Below are 24,942 nucleotides of genomic sequence, written 5' to 3' on the forward strand. Positions count from 1 at the left end.
TAGGTTTGTTAATAGTTGCTTTATGTACTTTTGTGCTTCTGTGTTTAGTGCATATATATTTGTAAGTGTTATGTCTTCTAGGTGGAATGTTCCTTTTATCATTATACACTGCACCTCTTTCTTTCTCATTGCCTTTTTATGTTGAAGTCAACTTTGTCTGATAGAAGTCTGGCAACACCTGCTTTCTTTTGTTTGCCATTAACTTGGAGTATCATCTTCCATCCCTTCACTCTGAGCTTATGTTTGTCTTTAGAGCTGAGATGTGTTTCGTAGAGGCAGTATACTGTTGGGTCTTGTTTTTCAATCCATTGAGCCACTCTGTGTCTTTTGATTGGAGAATTCAATCCATTTACATTTAGAGTGACTATTGATATATGAAGGCTTAATGCTACCATTTTATCACTTGTTTTCTGGTTGTTCTGTATTTCCCTTGTTTCTCATCCCATGTTTTTCATAGTGCCGGTTCAGTCTGGTGGTTTGGTAGTTCTCTAGGATGGTTTTCTCAGTTTTCTCTTTATCATTTGTGTCTCTGTTCTGATTATTTGTTTAGTGGTTACCGTGAGATTTGTATAAAAAGTCTCATGGAAGAGATAGTCCATTTTTTCTCATAGCTTATTATTTTTTTAGTCTAAGCAAGTTCCATCCCTCTCCTCTTCCCCTTCCAAGTTATTGTTGTCGCAACTTATTCCATTTTGTGTTGTGAGTTTGTGGTTAAAATGAAGTGATTATATTTAGTCTTGATGTTTTCCTTCCTTTTATCTTTAATGTTATAATTAAGTGTTTGCTAACCTGTTCTATAGAGCGTTGCAACTTCCTGATTTTGTCTGTTTATCTCCTTGCTCAAGGCTTTGTAAACCCTTTCTGTTTTTTTCAGGTATGAGGGCCTTCTTGATCATTTATTGTAAGTGGGGTCTGGGGGGGTGTCTTGTGGTGATGAACTCTCTCAGCTTTTGTTTATCTGGGAAGTTTTTATTTCTCCATCATATCTGAAGGATATTTTCACTGGATAGAGTTTTCTTGGCTGAAAGTTTTTGTCTTTCAGAATTTTGAATATATCATTCCACTCTCTCCTAGGCTGTAAGGATTCTGCTGAGAAATCCGCTAAAAGCCTGATAGGGGTTCCTTTGTAGGTTGCTTTCTTCTGCCTTGCTGCCCTTAATGATTTTTGTCATTGACTTTTGCCAGTTTTACTACTATATACCTTGGAGAAGGTCTTTTTACACTAACGTAATTAGGAATTCTATTATCTTCGTTTATGTGTACTTCCAGGCCCTTCCGCAGGTTTGGGAAGTTCTCAGCTATTATTTCTTTGAACAAGCTTTCTGTTCCTTTCTCCCTTACATCTCTGTCTGGGATACCTATAATCCTTATGTTGCATTTCCTAATTGAGTTGGATATTTTTCAGAGAATTTCTTCATTTCTTTTTAGCCTTAGTTCTCTATCCTCCTCCATCAGAAGCATTTCTGTATTTCTGTTCTCCAACTCACTTCTTCTTGAACGGAGGCAATACTCCACAAAAGAGATTGAAACTATAAAGAAAACCAAAGAGAAATGTTGGAGATGAAAAACACAATGAATGAGATAAAGGAAAATCTGGAGTCCTTGAATAACAGAGCTGATATTAATTTGTCTCCTCATATTATTTGATGGGGTGGACTTGTGCATTTGCATATTGGTAGTATCTGATCTCAGATTCCACCCACCTCCACTGGGTGATGGAAGGCAGGAGCTGTATATTCTGAGCCTCCCACAATCTCTGGCATCTGTGCTTGTCTTTTGGAATCTATGCTGACAGGGTCCGTCTTCAGTTGCTTGCTGGCAGCTGCTGCTTTAGTAATGTATGAGCAGGTGCTCTGGTGGGGGTCCCTTGCTCTGGCCAACTAGCTGAGCTGGTGCGGGGAGTGGGGCACTTTCCTTCGTGTGTGTGATCCTGGGGGCGTTCTCACTCTGCCCTTGCTATTTGCCCTCCTGGGGTGCTGGCTTGGTGAAGACACCCCTGCAATGGCTTAACCTCCTCTGTGTGGAGATTTCCCATGGCTGGGAGGCAATTTGAAGAGTAAAGACGTTCCTATGGAGGGCTGCCCTTCCGCCCTCTCCTTTCAGAGCTTTGTGCAGTCCTGTGCCGTAGGTCGCTGCTGGGGAGGGAGAGGAGATCCTTTTACTTCCTTCCACTTCTTCCCAGGGGCTCCAGCACCTCCACCTTCAGACATATGGCTGTGTGGGTCTCTCAAATGTCTGTTGTGTTGTGTAAATGTCCTCTGTTGGTTTATGAATGTCCTTTGTGTTGTGTCTTAGTGGGGAGAGTCTAAGGGAGGAGCATATTCTGCCATGATGCTGACATCACTTAGTTTTGTTTTTTTTAATAAAAAGCTTTACATAGACTTAATAGAACCAGGATGATAACAGATTTGTTTTTCTTGATAGAAACTTACATATGTCACATTGGGAAGTAGAGTGTTGACACTGCAATTTAGTGAGCTGTGTGAAATTCTGGGCTCTAAAAGAGATTTTGCAAAGAGTCTCATAATTTGTCAATTCCAGAGGTACTCTTGGCCTGCGCTTTGAGAACTTACAAGGCTTTGCAGGAAGGCGTTAGTAAACCACAATTATCTTTGATCATAGGCTTAATTTTCAGTGTTTTATATCAATGACAATCAGGATTTAGTCCAGAAACCGGAAGACATACTAGCTGCTTCAAGAGGAAAGGAAATTAGAATCAGGCATTTGTGAAATTGTTAGAAGGACTGAAGAGGCAAGCTGTAGGTGGGTCCTTAAGGACTGAGTCTTGGGACATTGCAGAACTGACCCACAAGGGGAGTCACTGTATCTGCCTCCATCTGGAAGAGGTGCAAGTGGTGGGAGGCCACTGTGGAATTATTGAGTTCTGTAGCTGAATACAGAAACTCTGAATTTGGCCATCATCACAACTGCCTCTGGAGAGCCATGAAGGTGAAGAGCATATACTGGCTTTTTTATGACTTTGCTTATCATTAGAAAACTGTCAGTACAAGAGGAAGAAGGTCTTTGTTTCATTTCTGTCTTTCAAACGTCAGTCAAACACATCCAATTGGTAGAACTTAATTCATGTCTAGAGCCTAACTGCAAAGGAGTCTAGGGAGTATAGTTTTTACTTTTTCAGTTTTTATATATAGAAGGCATTAGAAGAAGGTGGGAAGAGATCTTGAGTGGTAGGTGACCATATCTAGCATAATATCACAAAGCAAAATGAACTTTGGGTAGATTTCACAGTTAAATATCAACCATAAAATCATAAAAGATTAGATAAAAAAATAATGACATGTTGTACGATACAGCAATTTACAAACTGTTTTAGTTAGTGGAATCCTTAGGAAATCTTATGGGAACCCAAATGTATAAAACATAAAAATGAATCTGCTGTAGGTGAGATGGGAATGGAATGGGGGTGTAGAGGAGGGCTGTGTTATAGCCCTACCTTCTGTGACGCAGTATATCTGAGGTGGTCTCTGAATTTCTGTAACATAGGGAAGAGTGCAATTTGAAAATTATTACTCTAGAGGGAACTTTTAAAGAACTAGTAGAATAAATAACTATTTGTTGTCTATTGCCGTAGAAATAAATTACTCCAAACTTAGCAGCTAAAAGCAACAACAAACATTTTTATTTCGTGTTGTTTCTGTGGGCAGGAATTTGGGAGTGGCTTACCTGGGTAGTTTTGACTTGGGTTCTTTCATGTGATTGCAGTCAAGATTTCAGTTGATGCTTCAGTCATCCAAAGTCTTCCATGATGACTCACTTATCTGACTGGCAAGTTAATGCTGCCTGTTGACAGGAAGCCTCGGTTCTTTGTCATGTGGACATCTTCATAGGGTTGCATGAGTGTCCACAACATGGCAGCTGGATTCCCCCAAGCAGGTATCTGAGAGAGAGAGCAAGGTGGAATCTGTAATATCTTTTATAATCTAGCCTTAGAAGTCACACTTTGTTATTTCAGCAGTATCCTATTGGTTACACAGATCAGCCCTCCTCATCGTGGGAGGGAATTACATAAGGGTGTGAATTGGTATTCTTACCAGGAAGCAAGAATAACTTTAGGGCAACTTGGAGCCTGGTTATCATAATAACCAAGGGGGAAAAGTATGGACATAGTCAAGTATGTGAAATTGCATATTTTCCAAATTGAGAACTAAAATACCCAAAATTTAAAAAAGCAAAAATCATTTGGGGAAAATAATTGCATTAAATATGGCAAAGGACCAAAAGCTATAAAGTATAAAGAACATGTTTACATTTCTAAGCATAAAGTCCAAGGGGCAGAGCCTATGAAGAGGTAGCTTATAGAAGAGAAAGTTAATAGTTGAGCCTGTAAAAAACAGTTTACTCAGGTAATCATAGGAATGCACACCACAGCAGCAGTGAAGTGTCCTGTGATAGCTTTTATAGTAATAAAACTTGAAAGGTAAGAGAGCCCACATCTAGAGCTGACGAAATTCTGGTAACACATTTATACTTTGCTGGTGGCACTGGGTATTATGTCATAGGGTTTGGAACATGTTTTGGCAGTGTATGTCGACCTCTCAAGCTATAAAAATGCTTATTTCATTTCACTTACCACCCCCACTTTTAGGAATTCATTCTAAGGAATTAATTTAAAAGAAGGAAAGCATCTCTAAACATATGAAATAATTCATTTTAGTATTCTAACTGTTGTGGGTAATAGGCTAAGTATTTAACAATGGGGACATGGTCAGGTAGGTTTAGTATATCAACTTAGTGGAATATAATCAGTTTAAGGAATATAAATATAAAATTTACTTGAATAAAATAAGGAAGAAAAGCCAAACAAAAATGTATATACCCTATAATTAAAACTATGCAAGGGCTTTTAGCGAATTGAAAAAGGAAAACCAGAACATGAAAATGGCTGTTCCAGGATGATGTGATTATGAATGAGATTTTTACATCTTCTCTCCCATTTTCCTTTGATGTCAGTGATGTTTTGGTAATAAACTTCTTCCCATCTCATAAAAGAGAAAGTTATTTAGAAATAGAAGAGAGAGGAGAGAAGATAATTTAACCAGCCCTTTCTCTCATCAAAGAAAAATAAACATAACTAACTTTTAGAGGAAAGGGACAAATCTTTTCAGAGTTGAGGGCAAATTGGCTACTCTAAATTTTTGAGACACAAACTAATAATAACTCTTGGAAGAGGAAACGTTTTTTTCTGTTACTATTAATTCTGGTCACAATAGAAATACTGCTTAGGTTTTAGTTTTAGCTTAAGTGCCTTAAATCATGAGTAAATAACTCGCTTTAAATGATGGTATTTTTATTATATATTTTTTTAGTTATAAAAGTAACACATTAAAAAAATGAGAGCACAGAAGTGTATAAAGTGAAATGTAAAATCCTTTTCCTTTGAAATGTTTATAGCTCCATATCCTAGGATGTTATAATTGTAAACAGTTTTTGTGTATTTTTCCAGAATGACCTGGGCATATTATGTATCCATATCCATACAAGCAAGGGTATACACATAATGCTTTAATGCAGGCCTGATAAAAGTTTGGAGTTTTTGAAGTTTTTTATAATCAAATTGGGAGGTGTGCATGTACAGAATTCTATTTAGCGTTGGTAAAACTGAATTGGAGTGCCAAGTCCTGATGAGACATATATGGCAAGCTTCCAGGAGTATCTTGTTTTCTTTGATATATGTTTTGATTTAAGATAATTGCCTTTTTCTACATTATTCTTTTAGTACAATTACAAAATGATTCTTGTTTCATTTGTGACTTTTCCTCTTATTAGGTCATCCATCCTGTTTAAAGTTTTCCGCTGAACTAACGGTTAGAGTGAAGGCCTTACGGTGGCAGTGCATTGAGTGTAAAACGTGCAGCTCCTGTCGAGATCAAGGCAAAAATGCAGTGAGTATCTTTGTCTTCCATTGTGAATATTTCATTTAGATGTAGAAGGTACAACTGGCATTCCCTCTAAATATGGTTGGTTATTTTTCAGTAATGCTCCAGCAGAATTTAGAACAGTAGCCTCTTTAAATTATACATCATTAGTTTAGTATACTTGCTCATTGAGACTTGGATTATTTCCAAATAGTTTCTAAAGCACCTAGCTATCTATTTGCAGAAAGAGTAAGCTACTTTAAAGACATACTCCTGAAATTTGTTTGAATAGTATAGAGGCATTCATTTAGAAATTGTCAGTATATTAATTACAAATTGTCCTTTTCTCTTTTTTATTAAAATAACTAAATTTAGCTTACATCTGGTTACTGGATAAACTTCAAAGTAATGAAACTGTAGTTCTTTAGTAAAGATTGGGTGAAACAAACCTTTCTGCTAACTCAGACTGTCCATTTACGGTTGTTCCTCGATATCTGCTGAGAATTGGTTCCAGGACCCCCTGCGGATACTAAACTCCACGATGCTCAAGTCCATTAGTCGGAATCTGAATCCGCAGATACCGAGGGCTGTCTGTACTCAGTTTATACAAATTAAGGAAACTTTTACTATTATGGTAACTCATCTCCTTTATGAGATTTTTGAAACTTCATAGGTTTTATGAAGTCATGATCCTGACATGTTTCTGTTTCAGAAGGTTAAGCAGAACTGTCCTTTCTCTTTTTTTAGGATAACATGCTCTTTTGTGATTCCTGTGACCGAGGTTTTCACATGGAGTGTTGTGATCCACCACTTACCCGGATGCCAAAAGGTGAGAAATACTTTCTGAAAACAAACTGGCAATGTAAAGGGGCATGTTAGTGAAAGCACTTTTTATCTACTTTGCTACAATGAAAGAATAATTCGCTTGTTTCTCTTTGGGATTGTATAAGTAGGAAGAGAGCTGTCACCTTAAAGATGGGGATAGTCTGTTTAGTCATCCTAACATTCTTATGTAGTATGGATTTATTACTATTTCTCTCTATTTTCAATATTTAAGCGTCCATGGAAGGTGAAGTGGTTCATTTATAAATATTTGCCAGTCCTATAGCTAGAGGATGAAATACTTGCCTTATGTAATATTTTGAAGTATCTCTTTCTTTACAGGAAAAAAATGAAATTGTATTAGGTCATGTTGATTACATCACTGCTCATCACTTGAGGGGCCTAGGGTTTGAGAGTCTCTGGTTTATTCAAAACTTAAAAAAAAACCAAAACACTTTTTATAATTTCCAAACAAATAAGTGCCCAAATCATAAGAATACAGCTTAATGTTCTTCTCTTCTTTTGACTCCTGTTTCTTGAAAGGTATTTAGTTGAGATGTAATTGCCAGTGGATTAGACTTCCATCTTATCATATACTTCTAGTTTCTTAAAAAAAAAGAATCCAGTTAGTCTCCTCTGCTTTGTCTTAACACAAATTCCATTTTCAACTCTGATTTTCTGATTTATAGGTTTCGTAAGTAAAATGCTTATAGGATATTTGATGTCTGGAGAAATTTTCCTTTTGATGGAAAGGGACTTACATTTAGGTGTAGCCAACTTATTCCACCTTAGAAATTTATTTTGAGTACATCTTACGCCACTCTATTGATTGAAAAGTCTTACATTTTATATATATTGGAAGAATAAGTACTCCCCTTTCCTACCTCTTCCATTTACTTGAAATCTGGACAAAAGGCCTTCTGAGAATCTTTCAAGATAAGAAAGATTTTCTTAGGACTTCATTCCTGTGTGTTGAATGCCTACAAAAAAGTTTTATAGCAGCTTAAAGCAGGAAACATTTTATTTTGAAATAATTTCAGACTTAGAGAAAAATGGTTAAAAACAGTACAGAGAATTCCCATTGTACCCTTTACCCAACTTGCCTTAATGTTAACATCTTAGGAAACCATAATACAATTATTGAAACCAGGAAACTAACATTGATATGGTACATTAACAGACAGACTTTATTTGAATTTCTGGTCCAGAGTCCAATCCAGGATCTCACATTACATTTAGTTGTCATATTTCTCCAGTCTCTTCCAGTCTGTGTTAATTCTTCGGACTTTGTCTTTCTTGCCCTTGACACTTTTGAAGAGTACTAGTAAGTTATTTTGTAGAAAGTCCTTCAATTTGAGTTTGTCTTTTGCTTTATCATGATTAGATTATCATGAAGTTTGACAAGAATACCACGGAAGTGATGTTGTGCCCTTTCTTAGTGCATCATAACAGGGATATATTACACTGGTATGTCTTATTACTAGTATTGTTAACTTTGATCACTTGATTACAGTGGAGAAATCTGATCGACATTGTAAAGTTATTCTTTTTCTGCTTTGCCCACTAATTTTAGCATCCATCATTGATTCTTGCTTCACCAGTTTTTACTGTGGTGTTTGCATAATGATGATCTTTGTATTTCCATCATTCCTTTTATGTTCATTAATTGAAATTCTGCTGTAAGGAAGAGCCGTCCCTTTCTCCCATTTATTTATTTGTTTATTCAATTATTTATAGCACTGTGGACTCATGGATGTTTATTTTATTCTATGGATTATAAGCTATTGCTGTGATTATTTCTGTTTTTTCTCAGATTGACCCAGATTTGGCTATTGGGAGCTCTTTCAGGTTGGCTACAGTGTCCTTTTGACATGCCTGCATCATCTTTTGAGCACTTCATTTTCTGGCACCACAAGATATTCGTTGTATTTTTCCTACTGTACTCCTGGAATGAGCCATTACTCTATGGAATCTTGGCTTCTTTTCTTGTAGGATGGTAATTAGAAACCAATATCTGAGTGCTAGATCCAGAACAGGGATTTTTAACTGAGGATCAGTGGACTTCAATGTGGCCTTCAGAATACTTGTGAATCTCTGCCAATTGTTTGTAGAATTTTGTGTGTATTTACTTTTGTGTTTATTTTTCTGGGGGGCTTTCATCAGATTCCTAATGAGAGTCCTTGACCCGAAAGAAGTTAACAACTCCTGGCTTAGAGTATCTGAACACTGTCAGTGTATTTATATCTATTGTGCTGTTATGTGGAATTTTCTTTCTTAATAGGCATGTGGATATGTCAAATATGTCGACCTAGGAAAAAAGGACGAAAACTGCTACAGAAGAAGGCGGCACAGATAAAACGGCGCTATGCTAATCCAATAGGACGTCCAAAAAACAGGTTAAAGAAACAAAACACGGTGTAAGTTGTACTTGTGGCAAGGTGAGGGGAGAAAAGGATAGGGTCTTCTCTATAGTGTAGGATTCACTTGTTTGCTTTATGAAAAAGTTTCAATTCATAGAACTCGCACTTTTATGTAGTAATAATGGCTAACACCTATTGAGCCCTTTAATAAAGTACCAAGGCACTGTTCTAAGTGCTTTACTCATGTTAAATCATTTAGTTCTCCCAACAACCCACTGAAATAGGTGCTCTTATTACTCTCATTTTTCAAAGGAGGAAACTACAGGATAGTGATTAACTTGTGTAAGTTTGTAATAAGTGTTGAATTGGGATTAAAATCCAAGTAGTCTGGCACCAAAGTCTGGCTCTTAACCATTGCCTTATATTGCTTCTCTTACATGAAAAACAAGAACGAAAAAATTATGTTATTGTAGCATTTCACAGATTCTTCTCCTGATGTAGTCTTGGTAGTTTTATTTTTATTAGGTGTACAAATCACTGAATAGCTTCTTCTATTGAGGTCACAGCTAAGTCCTGTTTCTGTGTCCTGATGTAAAATAATGTAAGCTTTTCATCTATTAGCAGAAATCAGGGATATAATTATCCCTTATGGACTAGGAAACTGGGCTATGTCTGGAGGAGGTGGGGCAAGATTCAGTCACTAATTGTCTTTTTTTTGAGTATCTCTAGTAATTCACCTTTGATGATGTAAAATACCTCTAGGCCTGTGAACCTCTCTTTATTCTCAAAAATTTTACCCACCTTTTTCTACACTTAAGACTGTCTTAAAAGTGATATAACTGAAGTGAATGGGCATTTGCGGGTTGAAATGTACAGAACCAGTATTGTAGTTCATATTTTAAATCTTAAATCAAGGTTTAATTCTCCCATAAAATGATCTTTTGATTCCTGACTTTCAGAGAGTAACCTGTCCTTGGGTTTAGAGGTAAAGGCATAACTTTGAGCTGGTGCAGAGGTCATAGGACCTTCTACCTGGAAGGGTGGTAGTTGTCCTCTGGTCTACCTCTCATTTTACAGATGAAGACACTGATGTTTAGAGAGAATGGGATTTGTCCAAGATGTACAGCTAGTAAGTGGTAAAATTATCACTCAAACATGCCTTCTGACTCCTGACCTAGGATTCTTTTCACTGTAAAATAACTAGGCTTCCAAGAAATAGATGTTTCTAATAATAATGCTACTTCTGATTTATATAATATAGTTTATGGAATATTCTTAACCATACAGATTTTTATTATAAAGCTGTGTTATTTACTTATTATGTGTTACATATTAAATGGAAACCTTATAAAGATTTCTTTTTAATAGTTACCCTTTTCCCTGTTTGATTCTTTAGATCAAAAGGTCCCTTCAGCAAAGTTCGAACTGGCCCTGGAAGGGGTCGGAAACGTAAAATCACTCTCTCCAGCCAATCAGCATCGTCATCAGAAGAAGGATATTTAGAGCGAATAGATGGCTTGGACTTCTGCAGAGATAGCAATGTCCCCTTGAAGTTCAACAAGAAAACCAAAGGGCTCATTGATGGCCTTACCAAATTCTTTACCCCTTCCCCTGATGGGCGGAAGCCTCGAGGGGAGGTGGTAGACTACTCTGAGCAATACAGAATCAGGAAAAAGGGCAACAGAAAATCAAGCACTTCAGACTGGCCCACAGGTAAAAGTTTGTTCAGTTAGAAAGAAAAAGTATTCCAAAAGCGTGTTATTTGGAATGACACTAGTTATCTTGAATAGATTTATATTTGATTATTAAAAATTGGTTATGGAATATAAGAACATATTAAACATGCTTATTTAGATGATACTAAAGTGATAACTATGGCAGGAGTTTAGAGGCTAGGGATAAAGTTGCAGAGCAGACAAATAGAAGCTCTTAGAACCACAAAGAATCTGCCTGTAGAAATTTGGACTATGACCTTGAATGAAGGATAACTTTACATTTCCTAAATTACAAAATAAATCATGTGATGAGCATCCTGATGCTTACTTTATTCCCAGAAGGAAATTCGAAAGAGTATGGGTGGATAAAATGCTGCTGATCTAAGCATAAGGAAAAGACCAAAATATGTGCAAACATGGTAAGGTAACATTGATTTTTCTACTTCAAATCTTGGGAAACGTAGTTGCAATTGTTCGTGGATCACACTTAAAAAGAGGGAAAGAGAGAACAATAGCTCCAGGCCATTTGCTTGTGTGTCAGGTTAACTTGCCTAGTTTTCAAAGTGGAAAACATCTGTGAAGAAGACTTTATAGTGTGGCACATAATTCAAGTCAGAGGAGGAAACTTGGCTTAGCTGTCCAGATAATTAAAGCTTAAACTAGTCTCTGCTGTTGAGTGCCTTGAGTTTAGAGAACCTAACCTTGTATAGGAAGTAGAAAGGGCTCTTAGGAAAGTAGAAGGAAAATAGAAGAAGAAGAATGGAATCTTAGATCACATGAGCCAAAGGTATGGTGTGTCTCGTATACTACAAGAGAATTTTTAACTTTGATTTCCTTCCCTTGAATGTTCTGTTGGTTTTTGTATTCACTGTTCCGTCATTCCTGCTTATATAAACGGTTGATTGGTCCAGTGCAAGCAAGAAAATCCTCATCATTGTCAGGTCCCCGTTTTTATGCTGTATTGACTGACTTTTTCCTAGAGTGGCAATCAACTAATTACTCTTTAAGCATTGAAGTACTTTTCATGTCTTTATCAGCTATGTAGACTGTAGATAAGCTTCAATCTGAGCATGTTTATCTAAGAAAATATGCAAGCCATTTAGGCTGGACTTAGAAGGAAAGAATCTCATAAAGCAGATTCTAATGAAAGACATTTTTGAATTAACCATTTCACAGGAGATGGATTATTAGAAGAATCTACTGCAAAGTTTTAGAAATAGAAATTATTGGGGCAGATGTATAAAGTATATGGAGAACCAATATTGAGCTGTAGGCATTGATGAGAGCTTTTGCTTTAATTGGCTTTATCATATTCTTTATGAATTGTAGAGTTTAAGCAAGTCTGCACCATCTGATACAATGCCATTGAATGCTGTGCTAGATCTGTGCTTGCATCTGTCTGTGTTATGCACTAGGGGGCATTAAAGTCACATGGTGTCTTTAGAGTATATGTATTTATTTTTCAGTTTGAGAATATTGTCAACGAGTCCTTATCCTTTTTCTTCTTATACTAAATGAATAACAGACAGCCTATATATGCGGTTGATTTGAAAAGAACTGTCTGTCACTAATTGGTCTTTTCAGCCACACTCATACAAAGAGGAAGTGAGTCCATCAGCAGTGTCATCTTCAAATGCAAAGGATAATGATCTACATAATCCCCCAATACTCCTTTCACTAATTTCTTTGCCCATTTGAGGAAGATGCATCATTTAGTGGATGATTATTATAATTTCTCATACTCACCCAGAGGATTATCATCTGTGATCCTCAGGTTTGTGGAGTTTGTGCTTTAAAAGGGCACCCAGAATGTGAGGGGAGTTGTTACTTCTTGACGTCAGTTAAGGTAGCTAATATGAAGGTTATCTTTTTGCTGAGATAAGAGTGTGTTGGCCTTATGAAGATTGCAGGATCATCAAGAATTTTAAAAGGAGCAAATTTTTCCTATTTTGCTCCCAAGTGATGAAAATTATGTCTTCCTATAACGTAAACTTCTTCCACACTACCCAAGAATTTGAATGTTGACATGTTAAACTCGTACTAAAAGTGTTATAGCCATACTGTTTCAAAATAAATTTCATACTCCTTAGACCTTTTTCCTGTTCTGCTTTTGTATGTATTGTAATATACTAAAATGTAATCTCTTTTAATGAAGTTTAAATTTAGTTATGTAATATTTTAAAAAGCTTTAAGACAATTAAAGCTTTTCGTTATGAGGCAGATATGATGTGTTCGTATTCTTTATTGACTGGTGCTCTTTCTAGGAGGCAGTTTAGTGTTGTCGTCCTCTCTGTTACATAAATAATATTAAGGTCTTCAAACTGAAATAAAAACGTCTGAAATTTTTTCTAGTTTGTGTGTTAAACTAAGGATAGCATTAATAACGTGTGAGCCCTTTCTTTATGTGCAGACAATCAGGATGGCTGGGATGGCAAACAAGAAAGTGAGGAACGGCTTTTTGGGAGCCAGGAAATCATGACTGAGAAAGATATGGAGTTGTTTCGTGATATCCAGGAACAAGCACTGCAGGTACAGTCGGATATTCACATTGTGCAATCAACAGTTTGTTCATGGATGAGAAACAGGAGTAATTCTACAGTCACATGTCGTTTAATGACGGGAATACATTCTGAGAAATGTGTCGTTAGGCACTTTCATTGTGTGAACATCATAGGCTGTGCTTACAGAAACCTAGATGGTATAGCCTATTACACATCTAGGCTATATGGTACTAATCTTATGGGACCACCATCTAATATATAATTAGTCATTGACCAAAACATCGTTATGCAGTGCATGACTGTATTGTGGGTAAGGCAGTAACAGCAATTTATTTATCCGTCTGATCTGTGAATAGACACAGTTGTGCATATACATAGTTCTAGTTAAGGTGTTCCTTTCAAACCCATGATGACTGCTTTGGTTTTGTAGATAAACACATTGCTTTGACTATCTCTGTTAAATGAGCTTCGTTTATTTATTTTCTGTCACATGTATGAAGAAGAGTTTGGGATTTGACCAGCCAAGCAACAAACAAAAACCAAGTTTCTCTTGAGTGATGAAACACCCATATTCATTAATTCAAGAAATAATTATTAAATGCTTCTACCTTAATCCTTTGTGACACATAGCAAGATATAAATGTATAGACAAAGAACCTACTTAATGTGCCAGATGCTGGAGATGCCAAAGTGAATGACAGGATTCCTTCTCTCAAGTATAGTCTAAGAGAGACTAGTCATAAATAATTTCATTAATGTGAAAAGTTTAATTATATAATACATGGTATTTTGGGAGAATAGGGTCAAGCATCTCTCTCTGCCTGGGGAGGTCAGAGGAAGATTCATTGAGGGGAAATACTATTTGAGCTGGTCTTAAAGAATATGTAGGAGTTTCTCAGGATGACGAGAAATGGGGTCCTGTGTAATCAGAAGGAACAGAAGTGCAAAGACTTGAAAATGGTGGAAAACATAGAGAACATAGGGTGTAGATAATGGCAAGCGATGAGATTGGAAAAGTGCAGGAGCTCGATCACAAAGGCTCTTGCAGACTGTGTTCATTTGCCTTTTGTCTTTTCCTTCTTTGCCACCAACTCACTATGTAAGCCAAGTCGAGTTCTCTCTTTTACCTTGAAAATAAGAATTGATAAGGCTGGTGCTGGAGATTCCTGTTGTGTAGGTGAAACTCTGGATTAAGAGACCCGTTGGTGAATAGATTGTTTATATAGATCATGTGAGTATTTTTGAAAAATAAAAACAACACTATAAACAGCTAACATTTTCTCAGCAGTCTATCATCTTACAATTTAACAGAGTATTGGCAGTGAGTCGGATGGATCTAGGTTCAAGTGTTGGTCTGTCGTTTACTAACTTCTGCTTTGGGCTTAATATCTGAAGGCATATTTCATTCTCTACCAATAAGTAAAACAAAAGTATTGTAGGTACTATGGTAGAAATTTACATGGAGTTCAGTGGAGATTCAAAGGAGCTCGGAGTAGTTAGTTCTTCCTTTTTTGAAGCACTTTTTTTTCTGAGAAAGTTGCAGACATAATGCTAATACCCCTTTATTCCTACTTTTTTGTGTGTATTTCCTAAAAACAAGAACATTCTTGTACATGATGAGAGTATGATCATCAAATCAAGAATTTAACACAAAGTATATTATCTAATCTAGAGATTGTATTCATGTTTTACCAGCTGTACCACTAACATTTTTATAACAAAAGAAAAACACTTGTTCTGGTCCACTATCCAGTCTAGGATCGTGTGTTTCATTTAGTTGTCACGTCCTTTAGTACCCTTTAATCTGGAACGTTCCTTAGTCTTTAACTTTCATGACCTTGATACTTTTGAAGAGTGCAGGTCATTAATTTCACTGAATGTCCACACTTTGAGCTTGTTTTATATTTCATCATGTTTAGATTTAGGTGATACACTTTTGGCAGAAATAACACAGAGGTGTTGTGTCTTCCTCAGTGCATTATATCAGGAGGCATGTAGTATTTATTTGTTCCATTACAAGTGATTTTAACTTTGATCACTTGGTTAAGGTAGTATTCTGCCATGTTTCTTCTCTATAAAATTATTAAGTATCTTGTGACAATACGCTTTGAGACCATGTAAATATCCTGTTTCTCATCAAACTTTTACTGATTAGATTTGGCATCCAGTGGTGATTCTTGCCTGAAACTGTTACTTTGTTGGCTGCTAAACAGATGATTTTCTAATTCCATCATTTCTTTTACGTTTATTAATTGGCATTCTGGAAGGAAGAGCTTTTTCTTCTTCCCATTTGTTTACTCATTTTGTTTAGACTTGTAGATTCTATTTTATGAGTTATAATTTGTAGCTATTATTATTTATTTTGATGCTCAAATTGTTCCAGATTTGGGCAGGGGGAGTTTCTTCAAGCCAGCCCCTGTGTCATTTTGACATCTCTCTTATTCCTTTTTTTTTTCCTTCATAGCCAGAGATTGAGAACGTTTATTGTAATTTTAATCCCTACCTCACCTTTGACTTTTTTTTGTATGTGTGACTTTGTCCAATTTATTCAACTTATTTGGTGATTTTTTTTTATTGAGATATAATTGGTGTATAACATTATATTAGTTCTAGGTGTGTAACATAATGACTCAATATTTGTTTATTCCATCATTCTTATTTACTTTTGGCCACAGCAATATGTTCTAGGCTCTTATTGTTCTAGCTTTGGATGGAGCCATTTCTCTATGAATCCCTAGTTCCTTTTAGTGGAGAACGGGAGGAAATGACAGTTCTCTTCTTTTACTTGCTTGGGCCCAAAGTGGTGTCATCCTTGATTTTTCCCTCTCTAACTCATACTCCATATTCAATCCATCAGCAAATCCTAATGATTCTACCTTCAAAATATATCCAGAATATGGCTACTTTTTACCACTTCTACCTTTATTACTTTGGTCTAAGCCACTATCATCTCTTGCTTGGGCTATTGTAATGTCTCCAGACTAATCTCCTTGCTTCCACTTTTGTTCCTCACCCCAATCTCTAGTCTATATTCTTTATACAGAGGCCAGAGTAAATATTTTCAAGCTTAAGTTAGATCTTACCATGCCTCTGCTCAGAAACCTTCATCATCTTTCAGTCTTGCTTAGAATTTTTAAAAACCAAAGTCTTATCCTTGTTTTAAGACCCAATATGATCTTTTGCCAGCCTCTCTCTTTGGCGAGTCCTTCCCTTTCTTGCCCTTGTTCACTTCACACCAGCCACAGGCCTCCTTCTCTTCCTCAGACACACCAAGTACACTCCTACCTTGGAACCTTCGCACTTACTGCTCTCTCTGTCTGGACTGCCCTTCCTCTAGTCTGGATATCTAGTTGGCTTACTGCTCACTCCATTTAGGTCTCTGCTGATGAGTCACCTTATCAGAGAGGCCTTTCCTAACTCCCAAACTAAAGTAGCATATGTTTATCCCCCCTATATCACTCTTTGTCCTTTTACCTGCTTGCTTTTCCTGTATAGTACTTATCACTTCTTGAATTTAAATATTTATTTCTAGAATATAAGGGCCTTGAGAACAATGACTTTCTTTTTGGTCATTGCTGTATACCAAGTACTTGGAATGTGGTAAAGTCTCAGTAGATATTTGTTGAATGAATGGATATTTGAATGAAATTTTCTGCTAGGAGAAATGGGGCAGGAGTTGGAATAATAGGAGTGTGAAGAGAAAGATGACTAGGAAAGTTAGAAGGGATGTTGAGCCTTGCTGAGGCCCAATGGAGACAATATAAATTTGTTGACAATAATCTGGCTAATTAGAAGTTTCTTCCAGCATTTGATTAAACTTAAGATTGTCCATGTATGTATCTGGCACCAAGGAAGTAAACAGCTACGTATTTGAATTCTAATTTGTGCTTATTTTTTTTTTAATTGAGTTATTGATAGGTTACAATCTTGTGAAATTTCGATTGTACATTAATGTTTGTCAGTTATGTTGTAGGTGCACCACTTCGCCCTTTGTGCCCACCCCCCAGCCCCCTTTCTCCTGGTATCCACTAATCTGTTCTTAGTCCATAATTTTAAATTCCTCATATGAGTGTAGTCATACACAGATTATCTTTCTCTCGCTGGCTTATTTCACTTAACATAATTCTCTCAAGGTCCATCCATGTTATTGCAAATGGAATGATTTTGTTCTGTTTTGCAGCTGAGTAGTATTCCATTGTATATATGTACCACATCTTCTTTATCCATTCGTCTGTTGCTGGACACTTAGGTTGCTTCCACGTCTTGGCTATTGTAAACAGTGCTGCAATAAACATTGGAGTGCATAGGACTTTTGGGATTGCTGACTTCAAGCTCTTTGGATAAATACCCACTAGGGGGATAGCTGGATCGTATGGTAGTTCTATTTTTAATTTTTTGAGGAATCTCCATACTGTTTTCCATAGTGGCTGCACCAGTTTGCATTCCCACCAGCAGTGTATGAGGGTTCCTTTTTCTCCACAACCTCTCCAACATTTGTTACTATTAGTTTTAGATATTTTTGTCATTCTAACAGGTGTAAGGTGATATCTTAGTGTAGTTTTGATTTGCATTTCCCTGATGATCAGCGATGATGAGCATCTTTTCATGTGCCTATTGGCCATCTTCTTTGGAGAAATGTCTGTTCATGTCTCCAGCCCGTTTTTTGATTGGGTTGTTTGATGTTTTGTTGTTGAGTTGCAAGAGTTCTTTATATATTATGGATATTAAGCCTTTGTCAGATATATGACTTGCAAATATTTTTTCCCAGTTAGTGGGTTGTTTTTTTGTTTCAATCCTGTTTTCATTTGCCTTGAAGAAGCTCTTTAATCTGATGAAGTCCCATTTGTTTATTCTTTCTATTGTTTCCCTTCTCTGAGAAGGCATAGTGTCCGAAAAGATCCTTTTAATACTGATGTCAAAGAGTGTACTGCCTACATTTTCTTCCAGAAGCCTTATGGTTTCAGGTCTCACCTTTAGGTCTTTAATCCATTTTGAGTTTATTTTGGTGAATGGTGAAAAAGAATGGTCAATTTTCATTCTTTTCCATGTGGCTTTCCAGTTTTCCCAGCACCATTTGTTGAAAAGACTTTCTTTTCTCCATTGTATGCCCTCAGCTCCTTTGTCAAAGATAAGCTGTCCATAGATGTGTGGTTTTATTTCTGGGCTTTCAATGCTGTTCCATTGATCTGTGCACCTGTTTTTGTACCAGTACCATGCTGTTTTGATTACTGTAGCTTTGTAGTTATGTTTTGAAGGCAGGGATTGTGATGCCTCCCGTTTTGTTCTTTTTTCTCAGGATTGCTTTAGAAATTCAGGGTCTTTTGTTGCCCCCTATGAATTTTAGGATTCTTTGTTCTAATTCTGTAAAGAATGTCATTGGGATTCTGATTGGGATGGCGTTGAATCTGTAGATTGCTTTAGGTAGAACGGACATTTTAACTATGTTTATTCTTCCAATCCATGTACATGGAATGTCTTTCCATCTCTTTATGTCGTCATCCAATTCTCTCAGAAAGGCCTTGTAATTTTCATTATATAGGTCCTTCACTTCCTTAGTTAAATTTGCCCCAAGGTATTTTATTCTTTTTGTTGCGATGGTGAATGGTATTGTATTCTTGAGTTCTTTTTCTGTTGGTTCATTACTGGAGTATGGAAATGCTACTGATTTATGCAAATTGATTTTATACCCTGCAACTTTGCTGTAGTTGTTGATTACTTCTAACAGTTTTCCAATGGATTCTTTGGGGTTTTCTATATATAAGATCATGTCGTCTGCAAACAGCGAGAGTTTCACTTCTTCCCTCCCTATTTGGGTTCCTTTTATTCCTTTTTCTTGCTTGATTGCTCTGGCCAGGACCTCCAGTACTATGTTAAATAAGAGTGGTGATAGAGGGCATCCTTGTCTTGTTCCTGTTTTCAGGGGGATGGGGTTCGGTTTTTGCCCGTTGAGTATGATGTTGGCTATGGGTTTGTCGTATATGGCCTTTATTATGTTGAGGTAGTTTCCTTCTATGCCCATTTCGTTCAGAGTTTTTATCATAAATGGCTGTTGGATCTTGTCAAATGCCTTCTCTGCATCTATTGAGATGATCATGTGGTTTTTATTCCTCAGTTTGTTGATGTGGTGTATCACGTTGATTGATTTGCAGATGTTGAACCATCCCTGTGTCCCTGGTATGAATCCCACCTGATCCTGATGTATGATTCTTTTGATGAATTGCTGAATTCTGGTTGCCAAAATTTTGTTTAGAATTTTTGCGTCTATGTTCATCAGTGATATTGGCCTGTAGTTCTCTTTTTTTGTGGTGTCCTTGTCAGGTTTTGGTATCAGTGTGATGTTGGCCTCATAGAATGTGTTAGGAAGTGTTCCATCTTCCCTAATTTTTTGGAATAGCTTGAAAAGGATAGGTATTAAATCCTCTCTGAAAGTTTGGTAGAATTCCCCAGGAAAGCCATCTGGTCCTGGGGTTTTATTCTTTGGGATGTTTGTGATTGCTGTTTCAATCTCTTTCCTTGTGATTGGTCTGTTCAAATTGTCTGCCTCTTCTTGAGTGAGCTTTGGGAGATTGTAGGAGTCCAAGAATTTATCCATTTCTAATTTGTGCTTATTTTTATTGGCAGTGCACTAAAATTCTGATGATGGTTTCTCCATGAGGTTCATTCATTTAGTATTCATGTGCCTGGTGTGCTACTAGAGCTATAGGGTGCACAAAAAGACATAGATTCTACCTTTATGAAGATTGCAGTCTCATGAAAGAGACACAATAAACAATCCTACAAATCTGTAATTACAAGTGATAAGTAATAGGAAGAAAATAAGAATGCATTAAGAGATTGTAATAGGAACTTGCTGATCTAAATGCTGGCAGTTGGTATTCCTCTTTTAAGGAAGTAGTAAATTACACACAGACCTAAAAGATGAATAGAAAGTTGGCAAAGAGCTAGAGAGAAGAGTGTTCCAGACACAGGGGCCTACCTGTGTAAATGTCTTGAGGTTAAAAGAACTTGGTAAATTTGAGGAACTGAAAGAAGGCCAGTATAACTAGAGTACAATGAACAAAAGAGTCACACACGATGAAGCTGGAGACATGGCTGAGGGCATAGGTTAGGATTTGGGTTTTTGTTGTAATTGTAGTGGGAAACCATTGAATGATTTTTAGCAAGGAAGTAGCAGGAACAGATTTGCATTAAATTCTTTTTCTTGGCCTCTGTATGAGGAATGGATTGAAATTAGGCAAGAGTGGAAGCAGGGAAACCAGTTTAGAAAGTTTTTTAATGATACAGATGAAAGTAGATGGTAGTTTATACTAGAGAGGTGGCAGCGCAAATGGGAGAGAAGTAGATGGATTTAGAACATATTTTAGTGATGGAATCAGCAGAACTTGGTGATAGATTTGATATGTAGTTTGAAGGAGCAAGAGGTCATCAAGGATGACTCCCAGGATCTCTGACTTAATGTAATAGAGAATGTAGGTTGAAGGCAACTGGAGAAGTTACTGTTGATTAGATTAGACGATGTTTTGAATAATAAAAGCATTCATAAAGACCTAGATATGGTATAGTAGAGGCTGCTTCAACCTTTGTTTCAAAAATTTTGCAGGAAGATTTTGTTACATGGTCTTAGGCAGTTGTACAGCTGCACTAGTAAGAGATAAATGATAAAAGAGTTAATACTGGAATCCATCCGACCAACAGCCCATCATTTATTGGGTGCCTATTATGGTTTCTTCTAGAAGCCATACTAGATGTAGGGGCTGTGAGTAAGACATAGATTTTATGCTCATAGAGCTTACCATCTAGTAGGAAACATACTGAAAAAAGCAAATCCAATATTTACTTGTGGTGATTATCTTAACTAATTAAAGTTTATCTGGTGTATTATCTAATTAAGTCAAGAATTACTGAAATGTTTATCAAGATTTTTATCAAAAAGGATCATCCATTAATTGGTTTTGATTTTGTTTTTTTAATTTCAGGGGAAGTAAGGATATAGTTTGCCTGGTACTGTGTCCCATCATTAGCTAAACAATGAACACTTCCTTGAAAAGAGCCACCTCTGAAAAGAAAAATAGAAGCAAAAAAAATTGGTAGTACAGGCTTTTCTTCTGGAATTTTATTTCAACAGTGATCTCATGAGCTTAGAGGAAATGGTTTTCCTTAAAAGTTCTATCACCAGAAAGAAGCATTTGTATTCATTCATTCCGTTGGAGCATAACAGCCTTTTTGAAATTTATGGAATGATTTTTACATAAAATATCAACAAATCGCATGTTATATTTCCCTACTAATTTTAATACTTTCTAATTTTGAAGGATTTGATTTTTTGTGTGTGTGGTACTAGAAAGTTAATAGCATTTTTGAAATCTGTGTGGGCTATTGAAATAATTTTCTTCTATGGATAAAGAATTGAACAGTTATTAGAAATGAAATAAACTAGATTCAACAACTCTCTTTACCCTATGAGGTAAAGATTGTTATCCTCATTTTATGTATGAGGAAACCAAGACTTTTAGTTGAGTGAGTTTCCTAAAGTTATATAACTAGTAATGGCAGAGGTGGAATTAGAACTCAGGCCAGTGGTGATTTCAAATCCTATGTCCTTAATCAGAATAGCATCCTGCATTACTCTGTAAAAAAATGTTATGGAGGCATCCAAATCATAAGGTATGGACTGAATGCAAATAAGAAAAGATACATAGGAAGGTAAACAGTGGCATAGAGTATCAATTAATGTAACTCGCTGTATTAAATGATACAGACTGTTCCATATGTTCACAGTATACTAAGATTAGTAAGAAATGATGTAATCTGAAATGATCACAGAAGAAGTAGGCTTAAAGGATGATTAAGGATTTAGGTAAATTGAGAAAATGAGGGCTTACCAGGTGAAATAAACATTAACTTCAGCTTTGAGGGATAATTGACTACTATTAATACAAGAGGCATTGTGATTATTGGTCCATCAGATTAAAAAGTATTTGAGGGCCTACTATGTGCAAGTCACACTGTGGAGATGATGTAGAAAACGCAATAGCTTCCCATACAGGTATTATAATAGACAGTCCTTGCTTTCATGGCACTGAGTTAATGGAAACATGCCTATCAGAATTGTGTCCATGCTTACTCACTTCTGTGGTGTCTGAGATCTGATCTCAGTTCTGATGTGCATAAATTTCAGTTAACATGACAGCAGGGAAAGCAAGGACTGCTTGTAGTTTAGTTTGAGAGATAAAACAGAGTGGACATTTGTTGGACAATGGTAAGATATATATTGAATTACTAGTTTAGGGCTGGATTTTGGAGGATTTTGAAAGCTAGTAAGAGAACATCAGTCTTGTGCCAGGATTTTAAGGTGTCCCCATGAGTGCTTTTCTGTTGTTGGGGTGACTTCTCCTCGGTACTGGTGAAATTAGGGATGGGGAGTGGAGGGCTGTTTTAGTGTCTTAACGCATTCACCCATTAGTTGTAAGTCACATATTAAAGGCTGTTTATGGGCCAGCCCCGTTGGCCGAGTGGTTAAGTTCACACGCTCTGCTTTGGTGGCCCAGGGTTTTGCCAGTTCGGATCCTGGGCGCGGACATGGCACCACTCATCAGGCCACGCTGAAGCGGCGTCCCACATGCCACAACTAGAAGGACCCACAACTAAAATATACAGCTGTGTACTGGGGGGATTTGGGGAGAAAAAGCAGAAAGAAAAATTAAAAAAATGAAGTCTGTTTAGATGTATTTTGAGTTCTTTTCATTTGACAATTTAGCACAATTTTACTGAGTATTTATTAAGATAGTGGTTAAGAGCTGAGGTATTAGACACAGCCTGCACTGTTCAAATCCTATCTCTGCTGAGTGACCTTGGTCAAGCAAGTTACTTAATAGGTTTGTTGAAAGGATTAAGTGAGTTTATATTTGCAAAGTGCTTAGTGTGTCATTCATGTAGTGAGCACTAGATAAATGTGAGCATCTGCTTGCTACCTTAGTGGCAGGTGCTAGAAATACGTAGATAAATAGAAAAATGTGTCTCTGCCATCCAGTTGAGGAGTCATTTATAAACAAATAATTAAAGCCATGTGGTTAGTGATAGGTACTCATTAACTGTGTGCCAGGTATTACATTCAGCATTATATATCAATATTTTGCATTTAATGCAGCCTTGTTATTACTTGCTCATTTTACAGATGAACGAATTAAAGCCTTAGAAGGATTATCTTACTAAGAGTTATATAGTTATTAAGTATTAGGATCAGTATTTGAACATAGGCAGTCTGACTCCACATCCTTAACTTTTAACTACTGGTTTATGGTATAATGCTGTCATAGAGATATGCATAAGATGCAGTGAGAATGACCAGGAAGGCATCTGTCTACGGATGTTAGAGGAGTCTTCATCGAGGAGGTGATATTTGAGCAGGGTTGGAAGGCATGAATAAGAATTTACTATTGGATGAGAGGAATAAGACTTTAAAAATAGAACAGTTTGGGTATGAGAAAGCTTATGAACCCTTGGAGCTGCATGTGGTTTGTTTGGCTGGAGTTCAAGTAAGAGATGAGGTTGAAAAGGCGAGTTCAGACCAGATCACAAAGATCCTATGGTCCATATTAAGGAGTTTGTACTTTAGTTTTTAGTTATAGTAGCTTTTTAGAGTAGTTAAGTAACTCTTGAGGAGCTACTGAAGAATTTTTTAAAAGAGGGTGACATGATCGTATTTGCATGTACAAACTCTGCTCTGACAATACAGTGAGCAATGGATTGAAGATGACCTGAACAAGGACATCTACCAGTCCAATGATTACAGTAGTCAGAATGAGAAGTGGCTAGGGCCTAAATGAAGGCCAAGGAGATACTGTAGGCAGAGATTTTGAGAAAGATTTAGGATAGAATGGAAAAGATACAGTGTTGGGTTGAGTCGGGGTTGGAGGAGAGGGTGGAACCAAATAGGTCTCCCAGTGTTGTTCTGTTTTGAGTAGATGATGATACTAACTGTGGGAAGAGGAGTTTTTTTGGATAGAGGAAGAGACCAGGCTTACATAAATTGGGGCTTGTGTGAAATCTAGAATGGAGAAGTTTTGTAGACTGTTGTATATATGGATATGGAAGTCAGGAGGGCTTTGGGTAGGAGATTTGCCAGGGTATCAGCACATAGGTAATAGCTGAAGTTATGATCATAGATAACATTGATTTAACAATAAATGTTACTGAGTACTGGTTACCATGTGTTAGGTACAGGAGGTACAACACTGAACGAAACAGATTAAAAAAAGCTCCTTATTCTCAGGAACTTACAGTTTAATTGGGGTGAGGTTGGGTTAAAGTAAATGGTATACCCTGTGGTAGTGTTCTGGAGAAAAAGCAGGGAAGGGAGGGAGAGAGAGAATTCAGAGGGAAAGGATGGATTTGTACAGTTTTAAATTGTTGGGTTAGAGACTGTCTTTCTGACGTTTAACAGAAACCTAAAGGTGGTGAGGCAGTGAACCATGTGGGTATCAGAGGAAATAGCATTCCAGGCAGGGGAGCAGAAATGCAAAGGCCCTGAACTGGAATTTGTGCTTGGAATGGTCAAGGAAGTACAAGAAGGCCAGTGTGGTTAGAGCTGAGTGAGAATACACTTAGGTGATGAGAGGACAGAAAGGTAATGGGAGGCCAGATTTTGTAGGGTCTTCTAGGCCATCAA

The 24,942-nt window shown here is 36.9% G+C and overlaps 1 protein-coding gene across 3 annotated transcripts in view; it reads left to right on the forward strand.

Moving 5' to 3' along the window:
- KAT6A (lysine acetyltransferase 6A) overlaps positions 1-24,942 on the forward strand; it is a 111,615-nt gene that overhangs the window by 56,281 nt on the left and 30,392 nt on the right. For 2 of the 3 annotated variants that reach the window (XM_023630432.2, XM_023630434.2), the window contains 5 exons: positions 5,788-5,903; positions 6,624-6,705; positions 8,980-9,115; positions 10,455-10,771; positions 13,184-13,302. In XM_023630432.2, coding sequence (XP_023486200.2) covers positions 5,788-5,903; positions 6,624-6,705; positions 8,980-9,115; positions 10,455-10,771; positions 13,184-13,302 — 770 coding nt within the window. The remainder of the gene's footprint in view (positions 1-5,787; positions 5,904-6,623; positions 6,706-8,979; positions 9,116-10,454; positions 10,772-13,183; positions 13,303-24,942) is intronic. The other variant, XM_023630433.2, reaches the window with a different exon arrangement.

The sequence above is a fragment of the Equus caballus genome, chromosome 27, assembly GCF_041296265.1.
Source record: "Equus caballus isolate H_3958 breed thoroughbred chromosome 27, TB-T2T, whole genome shotgun sequence".
Classification (NCBI taxonomy): Eukaryota; Metazoa; Chordata; class Mammalia; order Perissodactyla; family Equidae; genus Equus; species Equus caballus.